Source organism: Boleophthalmus pectinirostris, unplaced genomic scaffold, assembly GCF_026225935.1.
Source record: "Boleophthalmus pectinirostris isolate CB_2022bp ecotype Guang Dong unplaced genomic scaffold, ASM2622593v1 HiC_scaffold_3, whole genome shotgun sequence".
In the NCBI taxonomy this organism is placed as follows: domain Eukaryota; kingdom Metazoa; phylum Chordata; class Actinopteri; order Gobiiformes; family Gobiidae; genus Boleophthalmus; species Boleophthalmus pectinirostris.
In genome coordinates, this window is record NW_026571299.1 from 35,082,659 (window position 1) to 35,107,285 (window position 24,627).

The 24,627-nt window shown below is 38.2% G+C and overlaps 1 protein-coding gene across 1 annotated transcript in view; it reads left to right on the top strand.

Moving 5' to 3' along the window:
• Positions 1-125: 125 nt before the first annotated feature.
• The window catches only part of srgap3 (SLIT-ROBO Rho GTPase activating protein 3), a 57,096-nt gene continuing 32,594 nt past the window's right edge, over positions 126-24,627 (top strand). Inside the window, exons 1-3 of the mRNA XM_055160243.1 lie at positions 126-597; positions 13,364-13,559; positions 22,956-23,118. Coding sequence (XP_055016218.1) covers positions 534-597; positions 13,364-13,559; positions 22,956-23,118 — 423 coding nt within the window. The 5' untranslated portion in view covers positions 126-533. The remainder of the gene's footprint in view (positions 598-13,363; positions 13,560-22,955; positions 23,119-24,627) is intronic.

A 24,627-nucleotide genomic window follows, 5' to 3' on the forward strand; every position in this document is an offset into this window, starting at 1 on the left:
TGTTTGAGCGTAAGGAGCGTATAGGATGGAGGGGGTGGACAAGAGCAGAATCACAATCACGTGACTGTCTTTTAAATTCCTGTTTCCCTGCAGCGCAATTTGTCAGAAAGAGACAGAGAGTGTACTCGGGTGGCTCGTTCACCGTGCGTACGTCTGTCTGAATACGGCGACGTCCCTCACCGTTCATGATGTTGTCGTTATTGTAGTTCGGGGCTCGCTCTCGACTCCTTTGTTTTCCTGACTTGTGACTGGTACCGGGGGTTCCTCTTCTTCTTGCAGCGAGGAAGAAAAGCGAGGAATGCGAGGGAAGCGCTGCTGCAGCTTAGATGTGATTTTTGCACCGTTTTCACTCAAGAGGTGACCAAAAGCGTCACATTGTTGCGGTACGGTGCGCAAGCTTTGTTCTTTTAAATGCACATTGACTGAGAAAGAAGAGAGAGGGATTGGGGAACGTGGTTACGAGTTAAGGACCAATCTTGGATCAAAGAGAAGGCTGGACTCAACGGGTCTCACTTAACCCACAGAGAGGAACAATGTCATCCACAAAATATAAGAAGGATAAAGAAATCATTGCGGACTACGAGACCCAAGTAAAAGGTACGTGCTGTGCGTAAAACCTGTGTGATACGTTTGACCTGGTAACAATCCAGACCTCTGCATCAATTTCCCTTTTTAACGCACTCTGGTCTGGATGAACGCCCATAGCAGTGAATCACAGGGCGCTCTGTAGTCATATGACAGGTAAACCGTGACAGTAACCCAATGACAGACATTACAGAAAGACATAGGAACCTCTAATTTTTGGGTTTCCTTCCGCAGTGAAATGACTACCTATGTGATTTATGGGTGTTGATTTATCTGATGTGTAGCATGTGCATTGGTTGTTGCTGGGTAAATGAGAGAGTAAATTGCTGGGTAAATGCCTGTGAGAGCAGAACTGTTTTTTGTTTTTTTTTTAAAAGAAATGCATTTTTGTCCATTGAGTCGATATGATATTTGGTTTAAGTTTTTTTATTTTAAATGTAGACTTTGCGTCCTACATTTTCCACTTTCAAGAAACCAGAGCTATATCCCAAAAATATGGGCCTTAGGTGGGGTCTGTTGTGGACAATGGACAATCACACAGTACCAACACTGACACAATAATATCTTTTCACATTTAAAAAATGTGGCATAGTTACCAAAACATAAATAAAGTACATGTGTTTCAATGTTGGAAGTCAGGGTATGTTAGTGAGGGCATGCATACTGGGGACTTGACACCCAATCTCATTTCTGCGTTGGACCTAACTAGTGTGCTACAATTTACTTTATTTTTTAATGTTAGCCAACTTCACAGTGTATCAATTTGACAGAAATCTAACACTGAGCAAGAAAAAGGAATTGTGAATTTGTTTGAAGTCTAGTTTTTGGCACAAAATATTTTAACACTACTGATATCAAAGCCTACTCAAGCATGCCCAACTCATTTACAACACCATTACACTTCCCCACAACCTCAAATAATGATCCTAGCTTTTTCACTGCAGTTTTCCAGGTTGCTGGGTGATTTATCTCACCAATATGACTGAATTCCCAAGGTTCCCGTCCGTGTTTTATGAGGTCACCTGGTCAGTCATGGTCACAGCACTGGCTGATGTTTATATTAAACCCAGTGGAGTGCAGCGCTGTGTGTTTGCATCCGAACAGATATGTAACCTTATTAAAATGAATTTAGTAAGAAGCTATTTAGAAGTACTGTCCAAATAAACAATAACAGCATCAGGGGTTGTAATATACTGGTGCCAAATAACAAACAATCACTAAAAAGGCTTTGCAAAAATCACTTTTATATTGGATCAAGATGCATTCAATTCAAATTGCCAATGATCAGTTTGGGTCTTTTTCATTGAGAGGTCTATGCAGCCAATCCTTGGTGAGTTTAAGTTTGGAACAAAGTTCGTACTTAGGTGGAATGCATTTAGCTCCTTTTGTGTTAAATGGTACTGTTGTATATGTTGATAAAATTAAGATTGAAAGCCCTCTTATAACATACTTGGACCTGGATGGGAAAATCTTACCCAATAGTTTAAGAAATGTGTAATTGTTATTTTCTTCCATCAATACAACCTTATTATGTGACAGAATTATCAGTGGGATAAGTGCGTAGTTTTTATACTTAATTCTTCATCTTGTTCTTCTTTTTTTTAAATTAGACCCGATTCCCTTCAAGACCTTTATATAAAATCAATTGTAACATTATGATATTATGACCTTTTGCATTTTGTTCATTATGTTTTTTCACCTGGGTTTCCCCCTCCAAGCACTCTGTCTTTGATGATCAGTAACATTGTCATTTGTATTTTGTATGAACTGATACTGAATTTCACTTTCATTCTTGCAATAAGGGGTCTGTCTTTGCTCTCTAATCGCTGTAACTACTCTAACTTGATGCCTGATCCCTGGCACTAGCTTGTAGCATTGGTTTACCATATCAATGCCGAGATTACCCCTTGGCGTTTCCGGGCCACTCTTTTCCAAAGTCATCAATTATTCATTTTTGGGATCAGGCTGTGCTCTTGTGTGATAGATCCGGGCTTCGCTCTCTCCACTGGATTTGGTGAATGTTAATTTATGGAGAATTTGGCGTGTTTCTCATTTCCAGCTGGTGCTTTTGTGTAGCCCTCAGACACTGTCCCTGTCTCTGTCTCTCTTGCTCTCTCTCTCTCTCTCTCTCTCTCTCACCATAATGACAATATTATAAGTCGGCCCAGACCGAGTAAAGACATGTAATAAAATTCATATTGGGCCTGGCTCCTGTCTCATGGTGAGTTATTGCTTTATAGTTAATGTAGAACAAGGCAGAGGGGCATCATCAGCAGCAATGATTGGGCTATAACAAGGTCTTAGGGCAATTTCAGAATGTATGAAGGTTCAAAGTTTCTAGAAATGTTTATAAAACAGCAACATGTGTCTAAATCAAATGCCCAGTATATAAAACATTGCTGCCATGCACAATATTTCCCTTAATGCAAAATTGAGCCTTGGACTTGGACATTATTCTGTAAATGATTTCCTTAATTTGCAGCATGCTTGGACCATATGTTTGGGTCAAAGATTTGTTTGCATGTCTTCATTGCATCCACAACTCATCAATGATATTATTTATTACAAATTTATGCTCCTAATACCTCATATGGACAACTTTTCTACATTTATTCTTATGTCATAAACTACCTCACTAAATCCTGACCTTCTGGCATGAATGAATCTTTGCCGACCCTGAAGGCAGTGTGCCAAAACCAAGGACCCTGGGAGATGGTGTTCACTTTGGTCAAGCTGTTCAGCTAGCAGACCTGAATTAGTAGGTCTGCTTGTCAATACCAGCCTAAACAGAGACTGAGGACTCTAGCCTCTGATTTGGACTTGAACGTGTCCATGTGCTGCTCCCCTGTTACTGTTTTCATGCTTTAACTATTAGCAGATGTTTACTCCATCCATGTCTTCGCGCCAAAGATGGCGTAATTGTAAACACTCAAACTTACAAGGACTTGATGAATCATAACTTTTAACTTCTTGTCCTATAAACAGGTATTCCTGTTAATTAATTTACTTTCATTTAAGTAATCATTAAGTGTACAGGTGTAATTAGGTTGTTGGATTAGTTTGAAATAACCTCAAAAGTATTTAGCTTGTAGTTACTGTACATTATTGGTGAAGTCTTGGTTGTCGACATAGTCTTACCATTAGGTACCATACAAATTGGCCAATAGACTGATAAAGAGGTGTGATTGTTTACATAGTTGATATTATTTATTTTTTGTCACCAGCTATCTAATAAATCAGTTTGTTTCCTTATACAAAAAAAAATACTACAAATGTCCCCAAACTGTTCACAGATTTCAAAGCACTGCCATTTTTGCAGCCTACAATATCATCCTGGTTGCTCAAAATCACTAAAGTTTCATGCTTTGTTCAGCTGGAGGTCAGAGAGTAGCTCGACACACCACATTCACACATCCCCAAGGTGTGAAATGTCTTGCCTAAAGACACAACAGCAACATGTACTGCTCAAGGTTCAGATGTAACCACCACCCGTTGGTTTTGTGGGTAAATGCCTTAACTACTGAGCTACTGCCTGCCCCATAACCCACCCACACTACCCAGACCACATAGGCTTTCATCACTCATCTGCTGAAGGAGTAGTCTGACACTTGTTTTCTATAATCTTACAGAAAGGCTGGGTCCGAAAAGTGAAGTTGCAGAACACCGTGTAATTACAGGCACCCAAAGTGTTGCTCTACTCTTCTCACTCTGTCATTGGGCCGTAGTGTTGTAGACGCTTCATGTCAATAAAGTCTCTTGTGGTTTGGTTAAAAATAACTGTGGTGCACTGAAACTTGTGTTTAGTAGAGGTCTGTAATGAGACCCCAACACTGTAAATGCCAACAACCACATGTGTGCCCTGTATCACAATGGTATAGATCTTTGCACTCAATATATTCATTTTAGGATATCTCTGGAACAATATCTAACTTGTGGACCTTGTAACTTAAATAAAATAAAATTGAGCATTTATATCTCATAATGCTGACACAATCCTAAAATTTCAAAGTAACTTTTGATACAAAGGACTCAATACTTGTGGGTGCTATTGGGTCTTGTTGGCTTGTGGGACTCCTGAGGCAGCTGATGGGTACCAGCGGGCCAAGTGTGCTGCAGCCCGTGCAGTCAGAGGCAAAAACTCGGAGCTGGGAGGAGTTGAGGGAGGCCATGGAGGAGGACTATCGGACGGCCTCAAAGAGATTCTGGCAAACCATCCGGTGCCTCAGGACGGGGAAGCAGTTCTTCACCAACACTGTTTACAGTGCGGGGGGAGAGCTGTTGACCTTGACTGAGGATGTTGTCCGGCGGTGGAAGGAATACTTTGAGGATCTCCTCAATCCCACCATCACGTCTTCCGAGGAAGAAGCCGAGGCTGGGGACTTGGAGGCAGATTTGTCCAACACCCTGGCTGATGTAACTGAGGTGGTTGGCAAGCTCCTTGGTGGCAAGGCTCTGGGGGTGGATGAGATCTGTCCTGAGTATCTTAAGTCTCTGGATGTTGTGGGGCTGTCTTGGCTGACACGCCTCTTCAACATCGCGTGGTGGTCGGGGACAGTACCTCTGGACTGGCAAACCGGGGTGGTGGTCCCTCTGTATAAGAAGAGGGACCGGAGGGTGTGTTCCAACTAAAGGGGAATCACACTTCTCAGCCTTCCCGGTAAGGTCTATGCCAGGGTACTGGAGAGGAGAATCCGGCCGATGGTCGAACCTCGGATCCAGGAGGAGCAGTGAGTTTGTCGTCCTGGCCGTGGAACACTGGACCAGCTCTACACTCTCCCTTGGGTGCTCGAGGGTTCATGGGAGTTTGCCTAACCAGTCCACATGTGCTTTGTGGATCTGGAGAAGGCATTCGACTGTATCACTCGTGGTGTCCTGTGGGGGGTGCTCTGGGAGTATGGAGTCCGTGGCCCTTTGCTAAGGGCTGTCCGGTCCCTGTATGACGGGAGCAGGAGCTGTGTTCGCATTGTCGCAAGTCAGACCTGTTCCCGGTGCATGTTGGACTCCGCCAGGGCTGCCCTTTGCCACCGGTTCTGTTCATTATATTTATCCGGGTCCGGTTTGGGGACCACAGGATTTCATCTCTGCTGTTTGCAGACGATGTTGTCCTGTTGACTTCGTCAAGCCAGGACCTGCAGTGTGCACTGGGGCGGTTTGCAGCTGAGTGTGAAGCAGCTGGGATAAAGATCAGCTCTGTGGCCATGGTTCTTGACTGGAAAAAGGTAGCTTGCCCTCTGCGGGTGGGTGGAGAGTCCTTGCCTCAAGTGGAGGCAAGTATCTCAGGGTCTTGTTCACGAGTGAGAGGAGGCTCGAATGTGAGATTGACAGGTGGACTGGTGCAATGGATGGACTCAATACTTGATAACAATTTTGATAATAGAAATATATAAAAATAGAATGTTCTTTTAAATACAAAACCTTCCATAATATATACTATGTGATCAGGTTTTGATACAGAGGCCATTTTACAACTACCCAGGAAAGATTTAGTTCTGTAATGTGTTTCATCTGCATTTCAACACTCTACCTACCCACCATTCATCACAAAAGGACAATCAATTATGCATTTTATACGACTGCGAGATTCACATTCTAGACACCTGACCTATAGGATTAAGAGCTTCTTTAAGTGGATAATTTACATCTGTTAAAGGGCTGTAGGTTCTGTAGTCGAAGCAATTTATATATCAATGTGGAGATCTTTGTAGTACCTTTATGATTTGGTTTAGACAGGGTACATACATATTTTGAACGAACTGTATTAGCACGTTTTGTCTAACTCTACAATAGCATAATCACAGCTGTTATCTGGTGATCACTAAATCAGTGTGGTGCTAGCTGTACTGTTGTCACTTGATATGAATGTGAAGTTTGTTCATTGTGGCTCTCCAGACTTGTGCAGATAATCAGGCTGTTACACTGAGGCTGATGTGCTTTTTAATGGGACATTTAACACAGGCACAATTAGAGTGGTACAGTAGTTTGTCTGCTGCCAGTGATGGAAGAGATAGGCCCTCATTCAAAGGGCAAAAAGGCTTCATTTTCTTGGTTGTTTAGTGCCAGTGTGTGCATGAATTCACTTGTCACTTGGCTGATATATGAAGAATAGTGTCTCCAGTACTCCATATAGCAGCCCATTAGCACTATGTGAGAACTCAAGCTATACTCACAGGTCTTTTAAAATGTTGATTGACTTTAAAAGCACAATAAAGTTGACTTATAACTGTAATGATTGATTCTCATTTATTTACCCTTAAAGGTGCACTATGACTGGAGGGCCTGCTACCTGCTAGTCTCTGTGGAAACCGTATTGTTGTGCCTGTTACTTTCCACACTATGGCATCATATTTATTTCTATTGTATTGATGCAATTACAAGCATTTTGTTGCTAAAAAATAAATACAATAAAGTACCATGAAAAACATGCATTCTTCAGTGAGATCATCTCACCACAAATCTGATGTGTAATTTGACCTGATGGTGCTACCGTCTTGTCTTGCTGGATATAGATTTGTTAATGCCATACTGTGGGGCAGTATGGAATTAAAAAAATATTGACTAAATTATGTATCTAAAGTATACAAAATGTCCAAAACTAACCCCTTGACAAATCGCATTATAGCAAATAGAGGCTGCACCTTGTTCTGACAATTAAATTTATACTTTCTTGACAAGCAAACAGTGAATCCTACTTAGTGAACGTTACCATGGTAAAATGGAGCATGTCTAATGAAAATGTCTAAACAACCTGTTTCCTTGTGGAAAATAATTACAAGCACAAGTGGGCTAAATTAAGGTTGGTAACTAATGAGCTACATGAGTGAGCTGTCAGAAGAGTACAGAACAACCTGGCTGTTAACATTAAAACCAAGAGGGCCGGAGAGTGCATCGCTTAATCATTTATTGTTTTAACACTTTACCACTTTGATAATCAACTTTTATGTCTGCTGCCAAGATAACTGAAATTATGTGAGAGGCTTTGTGTATTTAAAACATTTCATGTGTGAACCAGATTATTGTCTGAATTAATAAATGGAATCAATGTTTAAATACACAAAGTCAAATTTTGTCTCAGGGCTAATTAATCAATTACAAAGTTTCCAAATATGGTCTAAACATTTTTTTATTTTATAGCTGTTTAAATACAGGTCAGTGACAGATCAACTGTAGCAAATTATTTACAATTTTGGAATGCCTGTCTTTATGAATAATGTATGCACCTCTGAACCTGCAGGATGTGGGGCATATAGGGCTATAAATAAAATAAAAAAATAAAACCACATTTTCCACACTAAGATGGACTCCTATGAGACTGCTCCATAATTATTGCCCAAACTATCAAAGAATCAAGTGGATAATTTAACATCTTGTCATGTGCGAGTGCTAATCCCTGTTTGATCTTGACTCTATTGTTAAGGCAGAATTTAATAAAGCCAATTTGCTGCTGTTTTGATCTGAAGCTGCGGTTGTTGCCAGGGTAACCTCATTAGCCTCATTTTCTGATTTTTGCCCATGTCTCTGGTCTCTGGATGTTCTTCATTCACTGTTAACACAACCTCCACAATGCCGCCTCCTCCTCGTCCAATCAGCTACTCATGTGGGACCGGTACACGCCCTTGTTGCCATGGTGACACCTCTCCTCAGACTGGTGCATGGGTTTTCCCCTTAAAGCACTGTTGTCAACCTTGTATTGATGAAAAGCCACATAAGTATACAGTTATTGAAATGAAGTGTCACAGGTAGTGGTGTTGATGACTTTACAATAACTCATACTTGAAGCATTATTTGGGTAGGCTATAATTAAATGTTTAGAGAACTTCATTGATTAGTAATAGATCATTTATTCATCAGCTATGACTTATTACAGTAACTTGTGCCCCAAGGTAAATTTTTGAAATTGGGCAGCTGTCACTGGGTTATTGGACACATACAAACCAATCTCTCACAACCATTAATTGGGGCCACTCAAATAGTTATATTTCCTCCATAATCAATCCTATGTGATTCACAATACAATGCATAGGTCTTAAAAAGTGGGAATCATTGCCATGATACACTGAATACATTACTTATTTATAACAAGATGGTCCTGAAAACCACACTTTCTAAAATTTCATGTTTAGGACCAGTAGGAAACATAATTTTGTTTTGTGCTGTTAATTGATCTTGATAAATAGCCTCCAAAATTTGCTATAAAGTGATATAATGTTCATGCTCGCCTCGTCTGAATACAAGGCAGAGTTGGTTCTCAAACGTTAATGGTTAATTTTTGGTCCTTAAATGAAAAAAATAAGAGAATAAAATAGTCAGATATAATTTCATTGACTCGGGGTAAAAATTACCCCCTGCAAACTGTAGCATTTGTTAATAAAAAACAAAATAAAAACAAAATAAACTTTTGATAAATTATCTGTCCTATCAAATATACATCATTTAACCTGGACTATGGATGTCAGCATGAAAGCAATATTCATATTTTTAGTACTTACAATTACATAGTAAATAATCACAGATGTTAATTAACAAAATAATCTGGACATCCCTAACCCATTTTAAGACATCTTAGGTCAAATTCAGACCAAGGAGCAGATAATGTCGATTAGAACTGAAGGACATCCGCTTGATTGACAGGAGACTTCTTGCTTGTTATTGACCTCTGTGTGTCCATTGATTATAGTCTCAGGCTTCTGTTATGTTATCTCATGAGGACACGTGCTACAACATATAAGCTAATGAACAAACCAGTCCAACCATCACCAAGCATCACTGAGCATCCTCACAGCTCCAAAATGGCATTCATCATTAGAGGTTTAGCACAGCACGAGAAAGTGCAGGGATTAGTTTAATGATTGGAACCTGGTTTTGAGGCTGTTGAAAGGACTTGCAGAGGTCTGGATAAGGGGGGGTGGTCTGCCAGGAGTTTTCATGTGATTTTTTTGGCACTGCAGAGAGGATAACAGAGTCGGCACAGCTCAGGGTAAGGATTATGTTCAGTAAATTTGGCTCCCAGTGGCTTTTGTCTGCAGTGTGTGCATTTCGCTATTGCCCATGGACCATATTTTCAAAGTGTTTAATACAGTATAAGGTGAAGCTTATGATTTCATTTTTAATCTCTTTTTGCAAAGTCAAGTAGCATGCATACAGTTTAGTAAAGAGACTAGAAGAGAGGAAGGTGCTTCTTGGTGGAGGGGAGATGCGACCAGGACAAATTCAACATTTTGCTGTTCATAATCATGTGTTGACACAAAATGAAATTAAAGAGGGAGCAAAATATAATTTTCTTTCTGGATTGGCACAAAAATATTGACTACAGACTGGTCATATTATAAAACAATATACATAACTGCTGCTTTCACCTCTGAAAAATAATGCTGACAAAAATGCTGGACTGTGAGTTTAAGAAGGAAGTAACACAATTCTAAGAAACACATGACAAAATACAGTTCTTATTCAGAATCTTGTTTGAAGCATTTCTGTGTTGAAAATTGATCTTTCATGAAAAGAACTGGCATGTAAAGTCCTGTGTGTGCATTGATAGAAAACTAAATTACATTTGTAAATGATTTTTGTAATAGTTAAATGTGAACATACTCTGCAATATCCACTATTACTGTTTACTCTACAGAAAATGTTTCAGTCAGATAATGAATGCACTGTTGATGAACTGTCTCATGGTCTGGTCTGGTAGAGGCTTCACCACTTGCTTATCTTTATGGAGACATTATTGTTTTGCTTATTCATCTCCATGGAGAGGTGATTTCTCCAAGCACTATGGAACATTACAGACAAAGCAATACATTCTCCATGGAGACAAGCAGGTGGCAAACCCTAAACCAGAAAATGTACTAACTTGTGTGCCTTCAGTGCTATTTAATCTAATACTAATAAAACTCTCCAAATAGATGTATTTCTCAGCACTGTATAAAGTCCCATCTTTTACGAACAGCTGCAGGTCAGAGTGAAGGATCTCTCTACATCCTTCTCTATTGTTCAAGAGTGTTTCCTGTTCTAAAAGGAAACAAGTATCCACTGAGTGTCCCTGAAAGGTGCTGAGACCTGGAGCTCCTCATGGCCCTCTTAATAATGGAGATAAATGGACAGAGGGTGGGCCATGTTAATGTCTGTGTCATGCTTTGTGACTGTCCCTCTCACAGACTGTCATAACAGAGCTGCGGTGATGCATAGTTCATCAGTAATGAGATTGTCTCCACAGAATATTAAAGGACAACTGCTGTTAAAGCATCATTAACTGGCCAGTTTAAAGCAGTTCACAAAGCAATCAAAAAGTAATTATTTTGGAGGAGACTTGTCACTCACTATTCACAAAGTTCATTTTGTGTTTGAGATAAAGCAGAAGTATACGTTTAAAATGAAAATGCCAGACATGAAGAGCAAATAACTTAATCTTGCTTAACAATATGCAGAGATACCATTGATAGTATTTGTATAGCAAGTAACAACAAATATTGGATTGTACTGTCCACTGTTGGCCCAGAATATCTTGTAATTTAAAATTTCCTTATTTTACAATGCTATGCTATTGTAAAAAAAAAAATGCATTACATTACATGGCCAATTACATACAGTATTTGATGAATTATTTGCATTTTAAGTTTGGATATACCTGAAATTTGCATCTTCTAGCTAAACATAAAAAATTAAAAAAAATACATATTGCATGCTTGAAAGATGCTGAAAGTTATTTTATGTATGAATTTTAAAAGAAAGAGTAACTGTAGTTTCTTATAAGGTAGAGATAATTTTAAAAAGTGCTGAAAAGTTATTCACTGCTACGTCCCTAGGTGGTTGCATGTCAATACTGTCTAATTGACATGATGTTTCTGTGGATAGAAATGGTTTATAGTCTTTTGTCTTGGCTGTAAACACTGTTCTACCATAATTGTTGGCCCTGAAATAGTCCAAACCCACTTGTAAATCTCTATAGTATTTCCTGAAGAAAATGGGCAGGACTTGTTAGTATTGTGTTATGTAATGATCATCATGTCTTTCTTTCACTCAGTCACACTCTGAACATGAGAGTCTAACCACAGCCAATATACAGTGTGTAGACCAGGGAATACTTAAGAAATCATTCTCCGATTCCTCACAGTCCCTCGTTGGGAATTGGGCACACATTTCTGCTGCGTATGACCTATTTTTCCACCGGCATCTGTCAAACCCACTGCTTCAGTTGGTGGTTTAACTCTCCAGTTTTGTAAACAAGTGGTTTTAAAGTGTTTACTGTCAGTCTGTCACATATTCTCGAGGTAGTTTCCTTAGTTTCATCTTTTTGCTTATTCTTGCACTCATTTGAATATGAATGCTGATAAGGGTAATTGTTATGCAGTGCTAAACCTGTCATAATGCAATCGAATTATCAGTTCTCGTGTGAGAAAGAGGTATAATCTAATAAACCAGAGGGCAGGGTGGTTAACCACACATTGAGTGCATAGACAGTTTATTTGAAATGTTGACTTTTGTTTTTAGGCTTCCCAATTAGTTGGCCTGTGGATGACAAATACAACGGGCTTCTACGACTGCAAGGGTTGCAAATTAAATCAAAATTGCTACTTGAATGGTCCCATTAACAAATTAACAAAAAGCTGTGTTTATTTTAAACCTGAAAAGTCTTTTAGTTTAGAAGATGTTTTGAAATACATTTGATTTTCAAATTATTTTTGTTACTGGAAACTGAAAACAAAAACAGAAACACATCTGATTGCAAAACTTAGAAAATAGTTCATCCCTGCTGGTGGCAGATTTGCATTTGTTGGCTATAAAGGTCCAGTGCTAAAGTGTTTTCTTGGTTGCTGGTAAAAGAAAAAGTTGTGATTGTGATTTGGTTGACTGCAGAAGATGGGAGGGATCTGATGGAGTGATGGAGGAGTTAAGTTTCTTTACTGGTTCTCCCAGAAAGCTGAGGCCTGACTGGACCCTGACTGGCACATAGTGACTGAATGTACCAAGCTATGTAGATAGTACAGGGTCAAGTTCCAGGGATACCAAATAGGTGCAAGCAGAAAATGTGATTAAATGAATGAACAATTATGATTTCTGGGAGCAAACAATGTATTTTTTTTCCTTTATAAGTGGAAGCTAAACAATGACTTGCTCTGACAAGCATAAAGTTAAAGCTCAGTTTCTTAGATGAATGTATGTAAAACTCTATAATTCATTTGTCAGCATTGGCCTGTGTGCACATTACGTTGGTATTGATTGAGCAATATTATATTAATAGTGTTTCTTAGGACAATCTATTTTCACATATTGTGGAAACTTTACTAAATATTAATTATTTTAAAATTGTATTAATCTGAGCTTCACACATACTGCTTATTGTATAGAACATTACACAATGAGGACATCTCACTATATTGCAGAAAATAAAGATCCCTGCAACATTACAAGAATTTACAGTATGGAAGTTGCAATGTTTTGTTTCTTAATGTGACATATTGGCACTGCAAAAAGTAAATGTAAAAAAAAAGTAAATGTCCAATACACAATTACATTTTAAAAGGTTTGCAAATGTGTGTATTTTTTCACTTCTCAAAATGTCTAAACAGAATCCAAATATTGTGCACTGTATTAAATTTTATAAAATTAAGTCTATCATGAATATGCCTGTCTTCAACATTGCAAAAACTACCACTATTTCAAGGACTTTTTCCCATTCAAAAGATATATTTTGATTGAAATTATTAATTGCCATGACAGCAGTACTAATTCATCATTCTGAAAACCATGCATATCAGTTCACTGTGTTGTCTTTGTCTGATAGAAATCCGTAACCAGCTGGTGGAACAGTTCAAATGCCTGGAACAGCAGTCGGAGTCACGGATCCAGCTCCTCCAGGACCTGCAGGAGTTCTTCCGACGTAAAGCTGAGATTGAGTTGGAGTATTCCCGCAGTCTGGACAAACTGGCTGAGAGGTTCTCCTCCAAGATCCGCAGCTCCAGAGAACACCAGCAGTTCAAGTGAGAGTCTTTTTGCTGCCTTTAAACATATTATGCCAAATCAACTTTTAAGAAGTTTTAATTAAGTTGTAATTGTTTACACTTCTGTATTTAAAGTGATTCATAGATGCCTGTGTAATCTTTATTTTTCTGCACTGAAGACACAGTTCATTCGAATATTCCAGTTTTACACTGCTATGTACTTACTTAGTTCTTTTTTGGTTTGTTCGATTTATTTTTCTTAGACTGTGATACACGTAGGAAGTAGCGTAGGTTAACCATTTTGCTTGCTGCCATGAACTGCAGCTAATCACAGGTGGTGCTGTCAGCAGAAAGTTTGGCTCTTTGTTGAGGCAACGTATACAGTGATGTACCGTCCTCTTGCTTTGCACAACTCTGATATTGCTAGTTTGTGTTATCACAAAAATCAATACACAGAGACTAAAACTACTTTCTAAATTAGTATTAAGAGCTAGATACTCAGACAAGTATCAGTACTCAAAAGGATCACATGAATAGAATCCTGAATAGCTTTAGAATGATCTTGCTAGAACTGGTATATAACTACTTGGAAATATTAAAGAAATTACTGTTTTGTATGTAAAAATTATATTATATTGTCTATGTCTGTCTGTGGTATTGTGGCTTCAAAACATCATACCATTTATATTTTCTTGTGTGTGTTATAGGCTAAAAAATGACAGTAAGTTTAAGTTTCAGCTGCAGTGACAAAATTACATAGCTGTTAATGGATTCTGACCAGGATTCTCATAAAACCAGTGAACATGGTCATATTTGAACCAGCTCTGACCCACTTCTCCGCCTCCTCTGAAATGTTGTGCAGCAATCACTGCTAACATTTCCCATTAGTACTCGACCCATGCAGTGTGTGAAATCCAGCTCTGCATGCTCCCAAAACTCCTGTGCTCCGGGGGACAGGCAAAGCCTGGAAACAGAAGCAATCTCCCACTGTTTGCATGCAGTGTGTGCGGCTGTGTATTCCTTATACTATGAGGACCTAGTTCCCTCAAGTAGAAACTAAAGTTGTTATAAACGAGGGTTGGACTGTGTGTTTGTCATGGACTTGTTAATTGGGTGCAGCTGTATGGCTTCAAACTTGGCTGTTGCTTCAGTCTTTTGCTGTTCTAGCTTAACCTTTGGCCAGTAAAGCTGATCTTTTTCACACACTAACATATGAGTGCAATAACATAACATCGAGTCAGACAGGCTTACTCCCTCCATTGTGTGCATAATTATTAGGCAAGTTGTATTTATGAGGATTCATTTTATAATTGAACAACTACAGTGCTCTTAGAAAAAGTGAAGTTTTGGCTTTCTTAGGAGAAAATCTATGTGTGCACAATTATTGGGTAACTATTAATGTGCAGAATTATTATGCAACAAAATAAAAAATGAACATTTTCCATTCTCACTTGTTTATTTTTCATCTGTTAGAATAGTAAACAACTCAAAATGTACAAATAAACATTTTTGACACTTCAAAAAAAAAAAAAATAAATAAATAAAAAATCTGTGACAGATATAGCCACCTTTCTTCTCAATAATGGTCATAAGAATTCCATTCATAGAGTCTGTCCATTTCTGTGTGCACAATTATTAGGCAAAATCACCCCACTGTGTGGGGATCAACATCCTATATCAAGGTGTGCAGAATTATTAGACAGCTTCTTTTCCTCAGGCAAAATGGGCCAAAAGAGACTTAACTGACTCAAACTGACTGAAAAGTAAAAAATTTTAAAGTCTTTCAGACTGCGGCAGCACTCTTGAAACTGCAAAGATATCAGGGTGTGATCACAGAACCATCAAACGCTTTGTTGCAAATAGTCAACAATGTCGCAAGAAATGTGCTGACAAAAAAGACACAATTAACTGCAAAAGATTTGAGAAGAATCAAACATGAAGCTACCAGGAACCCATTATCCTCCAGTGCTGTCATATTTCAGAACTGCAACCTACCTGGAGTTCCCAGAAGTACAGGGTGTTCAGTGCTCAGGGACATGGCCAAGGTGAGGAAGGCTGAAACCCGACCACCGCTGAATGAGAAGCATAAGCTAAAATGTCAAGACTGGGTCAAGAACAATCTGAAGACAATCAAAGGACTGATGAGATGAGAGTGACTCTTGGTGGACCAGATGGATGGGCCCATGACTGGACCAGTAATAGCTCCACTTCGACTCAAATGCCAGTAAGGTGGAAGTGGGATACTGGTATGGGCTGGTATTATTAAAGATGAGCTTGTTGGACCTTTTTAGGTTGAAGATTGAGTCAAAAATGAACTCTAAAACCTACTGCCAGTTTTTAGAAGACCCTTTTTCAAACAGTGTTTTCAAACAGTGGTACAGGGAAAAGTCAACATCTTTCAAGAGGACCTTGATTTTTATGCAGGTCAATGCTCCATCATATGCATCGAAGTATTCCGCTGCATTGCTAGACAGTGAAGGTAAAGAAATAAATTAAAATAATGCCTTGGCGCCCTTCCTCACCTGACCAAAACTCTAATGAGAACTTGTGGGCCCTTCTTAAACGGGAGATTTATGGTGAAGGAAAACAGTACAGTACACCTCTCTGAACAGCGTCTGGGGGGCTGTGGATGCTGCTGCACAAACAGTTGATTGTCAACAGATCAAGAAACTGACAGACTCTGTGAATGGAAGGCTTATGACAATTATTGAGAAGTCTGGTCACCGATTTCTTTTTTTGAAATGTCAGAAATGTTTATTTGTAAATTTTAAGTTGTTTATTATTCTGACAGATGAAAATAAAGAAGTGAGAATGGAAAATAATCATTTTTTATTTAGTTGCATAATAATTCTGCAAATTAGTAGCTACCCAATAATTGTGCACACTTAAGTTTTCTCCTAAGAAAGCCAAAACATCACTTTTGCTTTCTTAAATATTCAGGTTTGAGGTTTATTAACATTTTGGATTGACTGAGAGCTCTACTATAAAACTGATCCTCATAAATACAACTTGCCTAATAATTATGCACACAGTGTATTTTGATTTGACCACTATCCCAAGGGAGTATACAAAACATCAATACACACTTGTATATAGTGCTACTTATTGTCTGTATGTGTCTATAATAATATAACTACTTAAGAGACATAAGTGCCAAGCAGACAGGCTTTAGAGGAAATGAAGGTGGGAGGAAGCGCTAATATGATCAGAGTGCATAACCACTAGTGTCTTAATGTTCTTGCTTTTCTGTGTTGTGTTATTATAAGCAAATTTAATCATGATAATTCAAATGTTAGTTATTTAAAATTCAAATTAAATCCTCTTAATAGGGCATGTATGCGCCAAGAATTTATGTATTTAAAAAATAAGGATGACTGAGAGCCATAAGCGGTCTATAAATGAACGAATGAGTTCCAGGGGATTCAGTATAATTGTAATATTTGAAAGAACAGGCTAGATTAGACACAGTATTTACATATAAAATATCTGGTTACACGTATAAGATATGATGATGAAATAAGTATTTTTAATATTCTAAGGTACACTCTGTCTTCAAACTAATTATATTCACAAGATGGAGTAAAATGTGAAAGGCCTAGTATGTCATTGCATTTTGGTACAGTTTTCATTGTGCTGTAGAGGAAATTCAAAGTGTGCATCTAAAATAAGGACTGCTCCTCCAATCACATTTGTCTTTGTCCACTAAAAACATTACATGGAGAAGAAAATGCAGAAAACAATATAAAGCTTTTCTCACGCCACAATAACTTGGTTTATGATTCAAAACGTTTTTACAATTTGCCCACCCACTTTACAGATTTTGTGCTGCTTTCTGAGCTAATACTCTTGCACTATGAGAAAGATAGGACACCAGGACACACTTCCATATGCACTGGATGTCCGCCTACAGTCTCTTGGCCCGACTAGAGCAGTGCAGATTCATTAGCGAGCTCCCTGCCTTTGTGATTTACAACTACTGCAGCTACGACTAACCCACTGCGCACTACACAAACTCACACAGGCACACAGGCACACACACACACCCCTCTCACTCCTATTGGACACATTATAACGAATCACAGGAGAGCTCCTAACTGCACTTACTGGACACATTCAAATCAGGCACCACTTACTTTGCTTACCTGGTCCAAAGAGATGGTGGCTAACTTAATTTGAGTTGTGGGGCAGACATTTTAAAGAGTATCATTGGGATTCATAATGTGGTTTATTGAATTAGACCCTACTGCACAGACATATGCAGGTGTAGCAGCAGCTGCTCATGCAATATTAAAAAGAATGGGGACTAAACAGAACTTTATGTAGACACACTGTTACAGATCCTTCTGAGAGTGGATATTAGAATATAATGTAGTTGACTGGCTTTATCCACCATATTACAAATATCTGTTTAAGCATTTACTGTATGTTGTGTCTTTTGGTGTAGAACATGTTAGTTTTCACTTTTAGCTTCTTACTAATCTCTACTATTACAACTCTTGAATGAAGAAACTTCAAATCATACTGTGTAACATTTCTCAAACAAATGCAAGCAATTCTAAACTAAAATACTTAGCCCCTACTTCTCAACACTGATAATACTATTTCTGCTACGGTTTATATTTATATAATAGTTACAAGTTGGTTCTGTGGATAGTTGAGCTCAGTCACAGTAAGCCTGCATGTTTTCAGTGTATTGATCCTCAAATAAATTGCAAGCCAGCTACCAAATATGAACATTCCTAATTTGCAACACTTCGTTTGGGGCCAAATGAAACCAACTGTTTGATGATGCACCTTAAGTGTTTTTGTGGTGGACTTCTTCACAATGATGTGCATGAAAAACTTTTAGCAGATGCCTCTTTTGTGTCACCTAGCCTTTGTGAACAGGAACCAAACTCCAGCTGCTGCTTTTTCAGTGCCACTGCGTTGTTATTAAAGCCTCTCCACTCTGTGATGCTACAAGGGTCAAGGGTCAGAGGTCACAACATATCACACACTTGAACACAGCACTTAATGTCCACAACAGTTATCTTAGCTATCTTTTGTATGTGTGTGTGTGTGTGTGTGTGTGTGTGTGTGTGTGTGTGTGTGTGTGAGAGAGAGACAGTAGATTCGCCGCTTAGCACTGATCTTGTGTCCCATTCACTGCCTTTGTTCTGGGCTGGGTCCATGCAGCTGGTTGCTATCAAATGCTGGCAGAGTGTTTTCATGCAAGGAAGAAATGAAGTGGAAGCAATGAATTTGAAAAGAGCAGATAGGAGCTGCGTGTGGCCATTTTGGATGTGGGAAAAAAGCACCTCAAGAACACAGTGCAGTTCAGACACAGTCCAGTTCAGAGTCTTGGCTGCTTTATTTGATTTAGCTTTTAAATACTAATAAAACGGTAATTGATTACATTTAAAATTTTTTTTACCTACAAGGCTGTCAAAGTGCTTTACATCAAGGAACCACTCAACCATTCACACACATTCATACGCATTCATACACGAGCATGCACAGACACTGATGAGATATGTTAAGTGTCTTGCTCTAGGACACAACAACAATATTAATCTGTGAAAAGTTTGAACCACCAATCTTCAAATGCTAGGATGGATACTACCGACTGAGCAGCTGTATGTATGTCTAAATAAAAAGACAGACCAGTAGAAGACTGTGCAGCATAAAAAGCGGGTATATCAAAATGTGTTTAAATGTAAAATTATTTGCTTCAAAATATGCATCACGATTCAGACTGCCCCTTTAATCAGCTTTGGATGATAAAATGCTCCTCCGTTTATAACATGATGAAGTAAATGAAATAAGATCTAACACCGTTGCACTTCCTTGTCTGACCTACTCTGCATTCTAATCATATCCTGTGCTGTGTATAGATACAGAAACAGAGTCCCATGCTAACAGATGCTTTGAAGATACACATGAGAAGTCATGAGCTATAAAGGCAAGTGGAGGGGGAGAATATGGCGTGAATAGTAACATGGATTGTAGTGCCAATTTTGTGCAGTTTCTCATTTTTTTTAAAGACTGGAACATTTATTATTCTATGGCATCCCATTAGTTTGAGTATGTAGTATTTGTTGGGTAATATTTGGTACAATAGCCTACACAAAATGCATAAATAAATACACAGATTCATTTATGCATACAATAAATTGAGTGTAAATTGAGTTAAAAAGTGTATCAGCTTATTTGTTTGTTTCATTTTATAATGAAGGATTACACCAACTATTTTTTATTTATTTATTTTTTTTAAATATAGAGATAATAATTGTTATTATTTTACAATTTTCATATGTTAGGAGTTGATTAATGTGGTCTATATTGATTGGAATACCATATATAACATATCCTTTACACTGTTTTAGGTCACAACATATATATTTTCCCCCTGTAAAATAGCTATGAAGCACTCATTTACATGTTTTCTGGGTCAGTGTTTATAAAAAGGTCTTAACCCATGCCCTAGTTTCATATAGATGTTTTCCCCCTCCACTGTTAGCTATCTTTTGCGATTGACCGCTAAATGTACATTCACTGAAAACATGTTAGACATTACAGTAAATATATCTAAGTATTAGTATTTTTAGATTTTTTTGACCAGATATGAGTTGGGTGATACTAACAAAATAAGATCACTTTATGCACCCTTGTTTGACTACATTTTAACATTTTTGCTGTCTTTTAGAATAGCTTTTATAGTAAGTCATATTCTTGATATACTAATTTTTCATATCTCCAAAACAACAATTAAGATAGTAACCATTGCATTCTTCCACCTCTACTTATGTTTTTTGGCCTCCTTTGACCCATCCATCATTGTCCTAGTCAACCTCAGGACCACTGGGTCACCACAGTACTAGACTTGGTTAAGAACTAAATAGCAGCCTGTCCGTAAACTGATAAGGACAAAAAACTTTATATGCAGGCAGGGTGGATGTGATATTGGCAACCCGGGTTCAGTTGTGATTGTAATACCCTTTTTAAAAATTTAAGAACACAAGGCAACAGTCAGGTTCTTTAATATTCAGATGAGTTGACCAGTTCTTGAGTTTGTTTTACAGTGCAGGTAAACAGGACTGCAGTGGTCTTGCTCCTTCCACAGACTCTCAGGCCGCTGCAGTAGAAGTGGTGCAGAGTGAGAGATGAGACTGTCCCCTAGGAGACCGGGACAAGATGCTCTAGTAGTCTATATAAAGACCTGCACCTCTTAACCAGAGTCTATCTACTGCTCTCTCCTCCTCTGATCTCTGTGGATCAAACCATGTGCCAGACAGGACTGTCATGGTTCATGTTTTGTAGTGGTTGTAGTTTGTGTTTTATTTTGACATTTGTCCTGTCACCTTGTATTTTTGAGTGTTACTTCCTGTCTTGATTGTTTGCCCCGCCCTAATGTGTTTCACCTGTGTCTATGTGTGTGCATTTATACGCTGTGTTCTCCTCTGCCCTTTGTTGGTCCATTGTCTCTGTCAGTGTCTCTGTGTCTCTTGCCATGGCAATTTAGTCTTGAGTTTTGGATTTTTTGATTTGTCATTAAATATTTTTTGAAGCAGTCCTGCGTTTTGGGTGCTCCCTCTGTTTCCACGTGACAAGGACAGTATTTTGGTGGTGGTGGTGTAGTGAGTTCAGCTTTCATCTATAAACCGTCAAAGTGGCTGGTTCAGTGCAGCTGGTTCAGTGCCTGCCCAAATCCAATATTCTCATTCTTGTACAAATAGAGGGTAGCCTATATTGTAAAATGTGGTCTTTTTTATATTTAAATCAGAATTCCTATTACAGTATAGAGGGATGATCAGGCTATGTCACTTGTAGTCTGTTATGTCATGTCAGTGTAAATACTAATAAAATGGTAACTGATTACATTTATACAGTGATTTTCTACCTACAAGGCACTCAAAGCGCTTTACATCAAGGAACTACTCAACCATTCACACACATTCATACACCAGTGTGCACAGACACTGAATGAATGTCTGACCACTGAAGTTTGGGACATTTTGTCTTTTCCTCACTCACCTTTAACTCATATAGGACATTAGTAGAACATATTCACTAGAAGCATAGCTTATTTTATCACACTGTGATAAACTGTTTTAATGCACTGACAACATCGCCAGCATTGCAACGTGATGTTAACTGCACAGACAGCGGCACTTTCTGCATTAAAACACATGGTAAGACATGTGGTCAACCAGCACCAAACATTTTATGCTAATTGTGTGAACGTTTGGGTTAAGTTAATGCCATCTTTGTGAGAAATTATTTCCATGACAATCTATGACTCAAAGTTTCTAATTACAACAAATAAATAAAATAAAACAAAACAAAAGAATACAGTTTCTTTTATAACAATGACACATTGTCTTGTTGTGTTTGATTTGAATACAAATTTGTAAAACACCTTATCATGCAAACAGTAGTCCAATAATAATTTCATTAGGTTGAGTACTATTTTTGGTTCCCTCTAAAGGGCAGTGCTTTGAAGTCTGCTCATCCTCCTTTTCCTCCGACACAGTGAAATCCTATGCTCCACTCCCATTTCCCTGTGCGTTCTTTGTCTGTTCTTTTCTGTTTTGTTGATTGATTAATGTCGTGGACAGTTGGAGGTGATTGTGTATCTGCTTCCTGTTTGAAAAGCACCCCAGGCCGGGACCACTTTAACCAGATTAGAGCTGCAATCAGGGTTCAAGATTCTCAGGATCATTATGGTCACGAGTGACTGAGGGCCTAACCTGATCAGGCCTGTCTGGACTGGGACCAAGGGCGGACCTCAGAAAGCATATTTTATTGTGAGTGGGGGGGGGATAAAAAGGAGCTTTTAATCTAATATCCCTGCTCATAATAATGTCTGTTTCTTTTTCTAAAATGACATTACACATAGATCTGCTTATTATTAGTGGTTGAAATATGTCTTTTCATGCTTAAAGAAACTTAAAGAAAGCAGCAATGATCGGCCCTGTGTACCAAATTTCAGCTTGTCATAGGAGGAGTTCGTAAAAGTACGAAAAGGTTTGCTGGCCCCTGGCAGAGCGGACGGTGTTATAATATTTTTGCTCATCTTGTCTATTTTTGTGTCAAATTTCATGATTCTACATGCAGTTTTTTTGCCATCGTTCCAATACCCTAAAGCTAAGAGAAGCACAAATTTTAATGTTGGGTAAATTTTCATGAGTTTTTGCTGTTGTTCACTGTGTGAAAAAATCGGTCGGTTGGTTTGGAGAACTTTCTGGTACTTTGTTGAAACAATGTTGTCTCTGGTCACTACGGGCAACTCACTTTACGTCATTTCACTTTCCAGCTACTCATAGCATTACATTGCTTTGCAATACTCATAGGCCCTTGGGCCTAAAAATTGTATTATTTTATTATCTTATGCCTGTCAATTTGTTTTATGTAGATTGTGATTTCATCATCATCATCATGTTTGTGTGTTTTTAGGAAGGACCAGCATCTCCTGTCCTCGGTGAACTGCTGGTACCTGGTCCTGAACCAGACCAGGAGGGAGAGCCGGGACCATGCCACCCTTAGTGATATCTACACCAACAACGTTATCGTACGACTGGCACAAATCTGTGAAGATGTCCTCCGCCTCTTTAAAAAGGTGATTCACTCGAGACTCAGCACTCAACTGGGTAACACTTTATAATAGATACATCGTCATAATGAACAACTTGTTTATTGAAGCAGACGTATTATACAAAATCAACTTTTTACAGCTTTTAACCATATTATAGTTATAGTCACTATTTACCCACTCGAAGTTGTATTTGTCTTTATTCATGCGTATTTGAGTTTTTTCCCAACCACTGGCACACGCCCAGTGCTCTGTACTTACTTCGGTCTCCAATTTTATTTTCATAATCAATGATACACATAGGATTCGGCAGCACTGCATAATCATTTTAGTAAAAAAATAAAAATAAAAATCTACTGCTCATCAGCATAATTTGTAGCTATCCATCGGAGGACGGAGGTGCTGACACCTTTTTCTTGTTTTTTTTTTATTTTTTATGGTGAGCACCACAATTTTGTAACCTGGAACTCAGAGAACTCTTTTATTACATTTTAGATTAATATTATGACTTGAAAGTTCTAAATTAAAACATAATTATCAATGGGTGTCATAGATTATAACTATATGGCAGACATAAGCACAATATGTATTCTTTAAGAATAATTCAGGCTAACTAAATAGTTAATGCCCTAATCTTAACCCTTAGTGAAGTTACTAAACCTGAATCGTATACATTTTTGTTCATTATGAATTGAATGAAGTCTTTCTTCATGCTTTATCAAGGCTGAAAATTACGTAGTTATTATATGATAATAAACTGTTCTGTGGCAACTAAATAAGAGTTTTCTCACCAAAGTTCATCTTGTGTTAAAAAATATAATTGAAATAACAATTAACCTGATATTAAAACTCTATGCACCAGTGCCAGCTGAACAGTTGGTGCTTTGTCTTGGCACACATGGACACTGTAGGAGTTTCATTTGATTTAGTTTGGCCTGAAGACAGAAATGGTGTGAAACAGTCTCCTCCAAACACGAGCTGCTCTTATGTCGTGGGATGTTTGCTTGGCTCATTGTCAGGACATAGCAGAGGTGACTGAGGGCTACACAAACATCGCTATTTTCACCTTCACAGTATCTGGTAGGTGTACTCTCTAAGCACAGACTTCATTCATATTTATCCACCATGTAGAATCACTAAACAGCTATATTAGTGCTTGTATCAATGCCAGTGTGAGTGAGAACGCAAGCCAGAATAATTTTATTGCTACTGTCCCAAGTACTCCTGCTGCTACTTGGTCACATTGTGGGAATATTTCATCATGTTGCTGTTAATTAACCTTTGTTTGTACTTTTATATCCAACTTTTACTGTATTGCTGAAGGTTCATTAGATTGTTAGTTGTTAGTTGAATAAATCTTTAATAGATTTTTTTAAATATAAATGGACATAATTTATATCTATTTTCACAAATCATGTTATAATGTTGTTTGGAGCAGAATTTAAAAGGCTGATATTACACTACTTGATCTACGGTATAATGTTGTTTTCTCATCAAAAACATACCTGGAGTTGTGTTGTGTTTCACTTACATGTT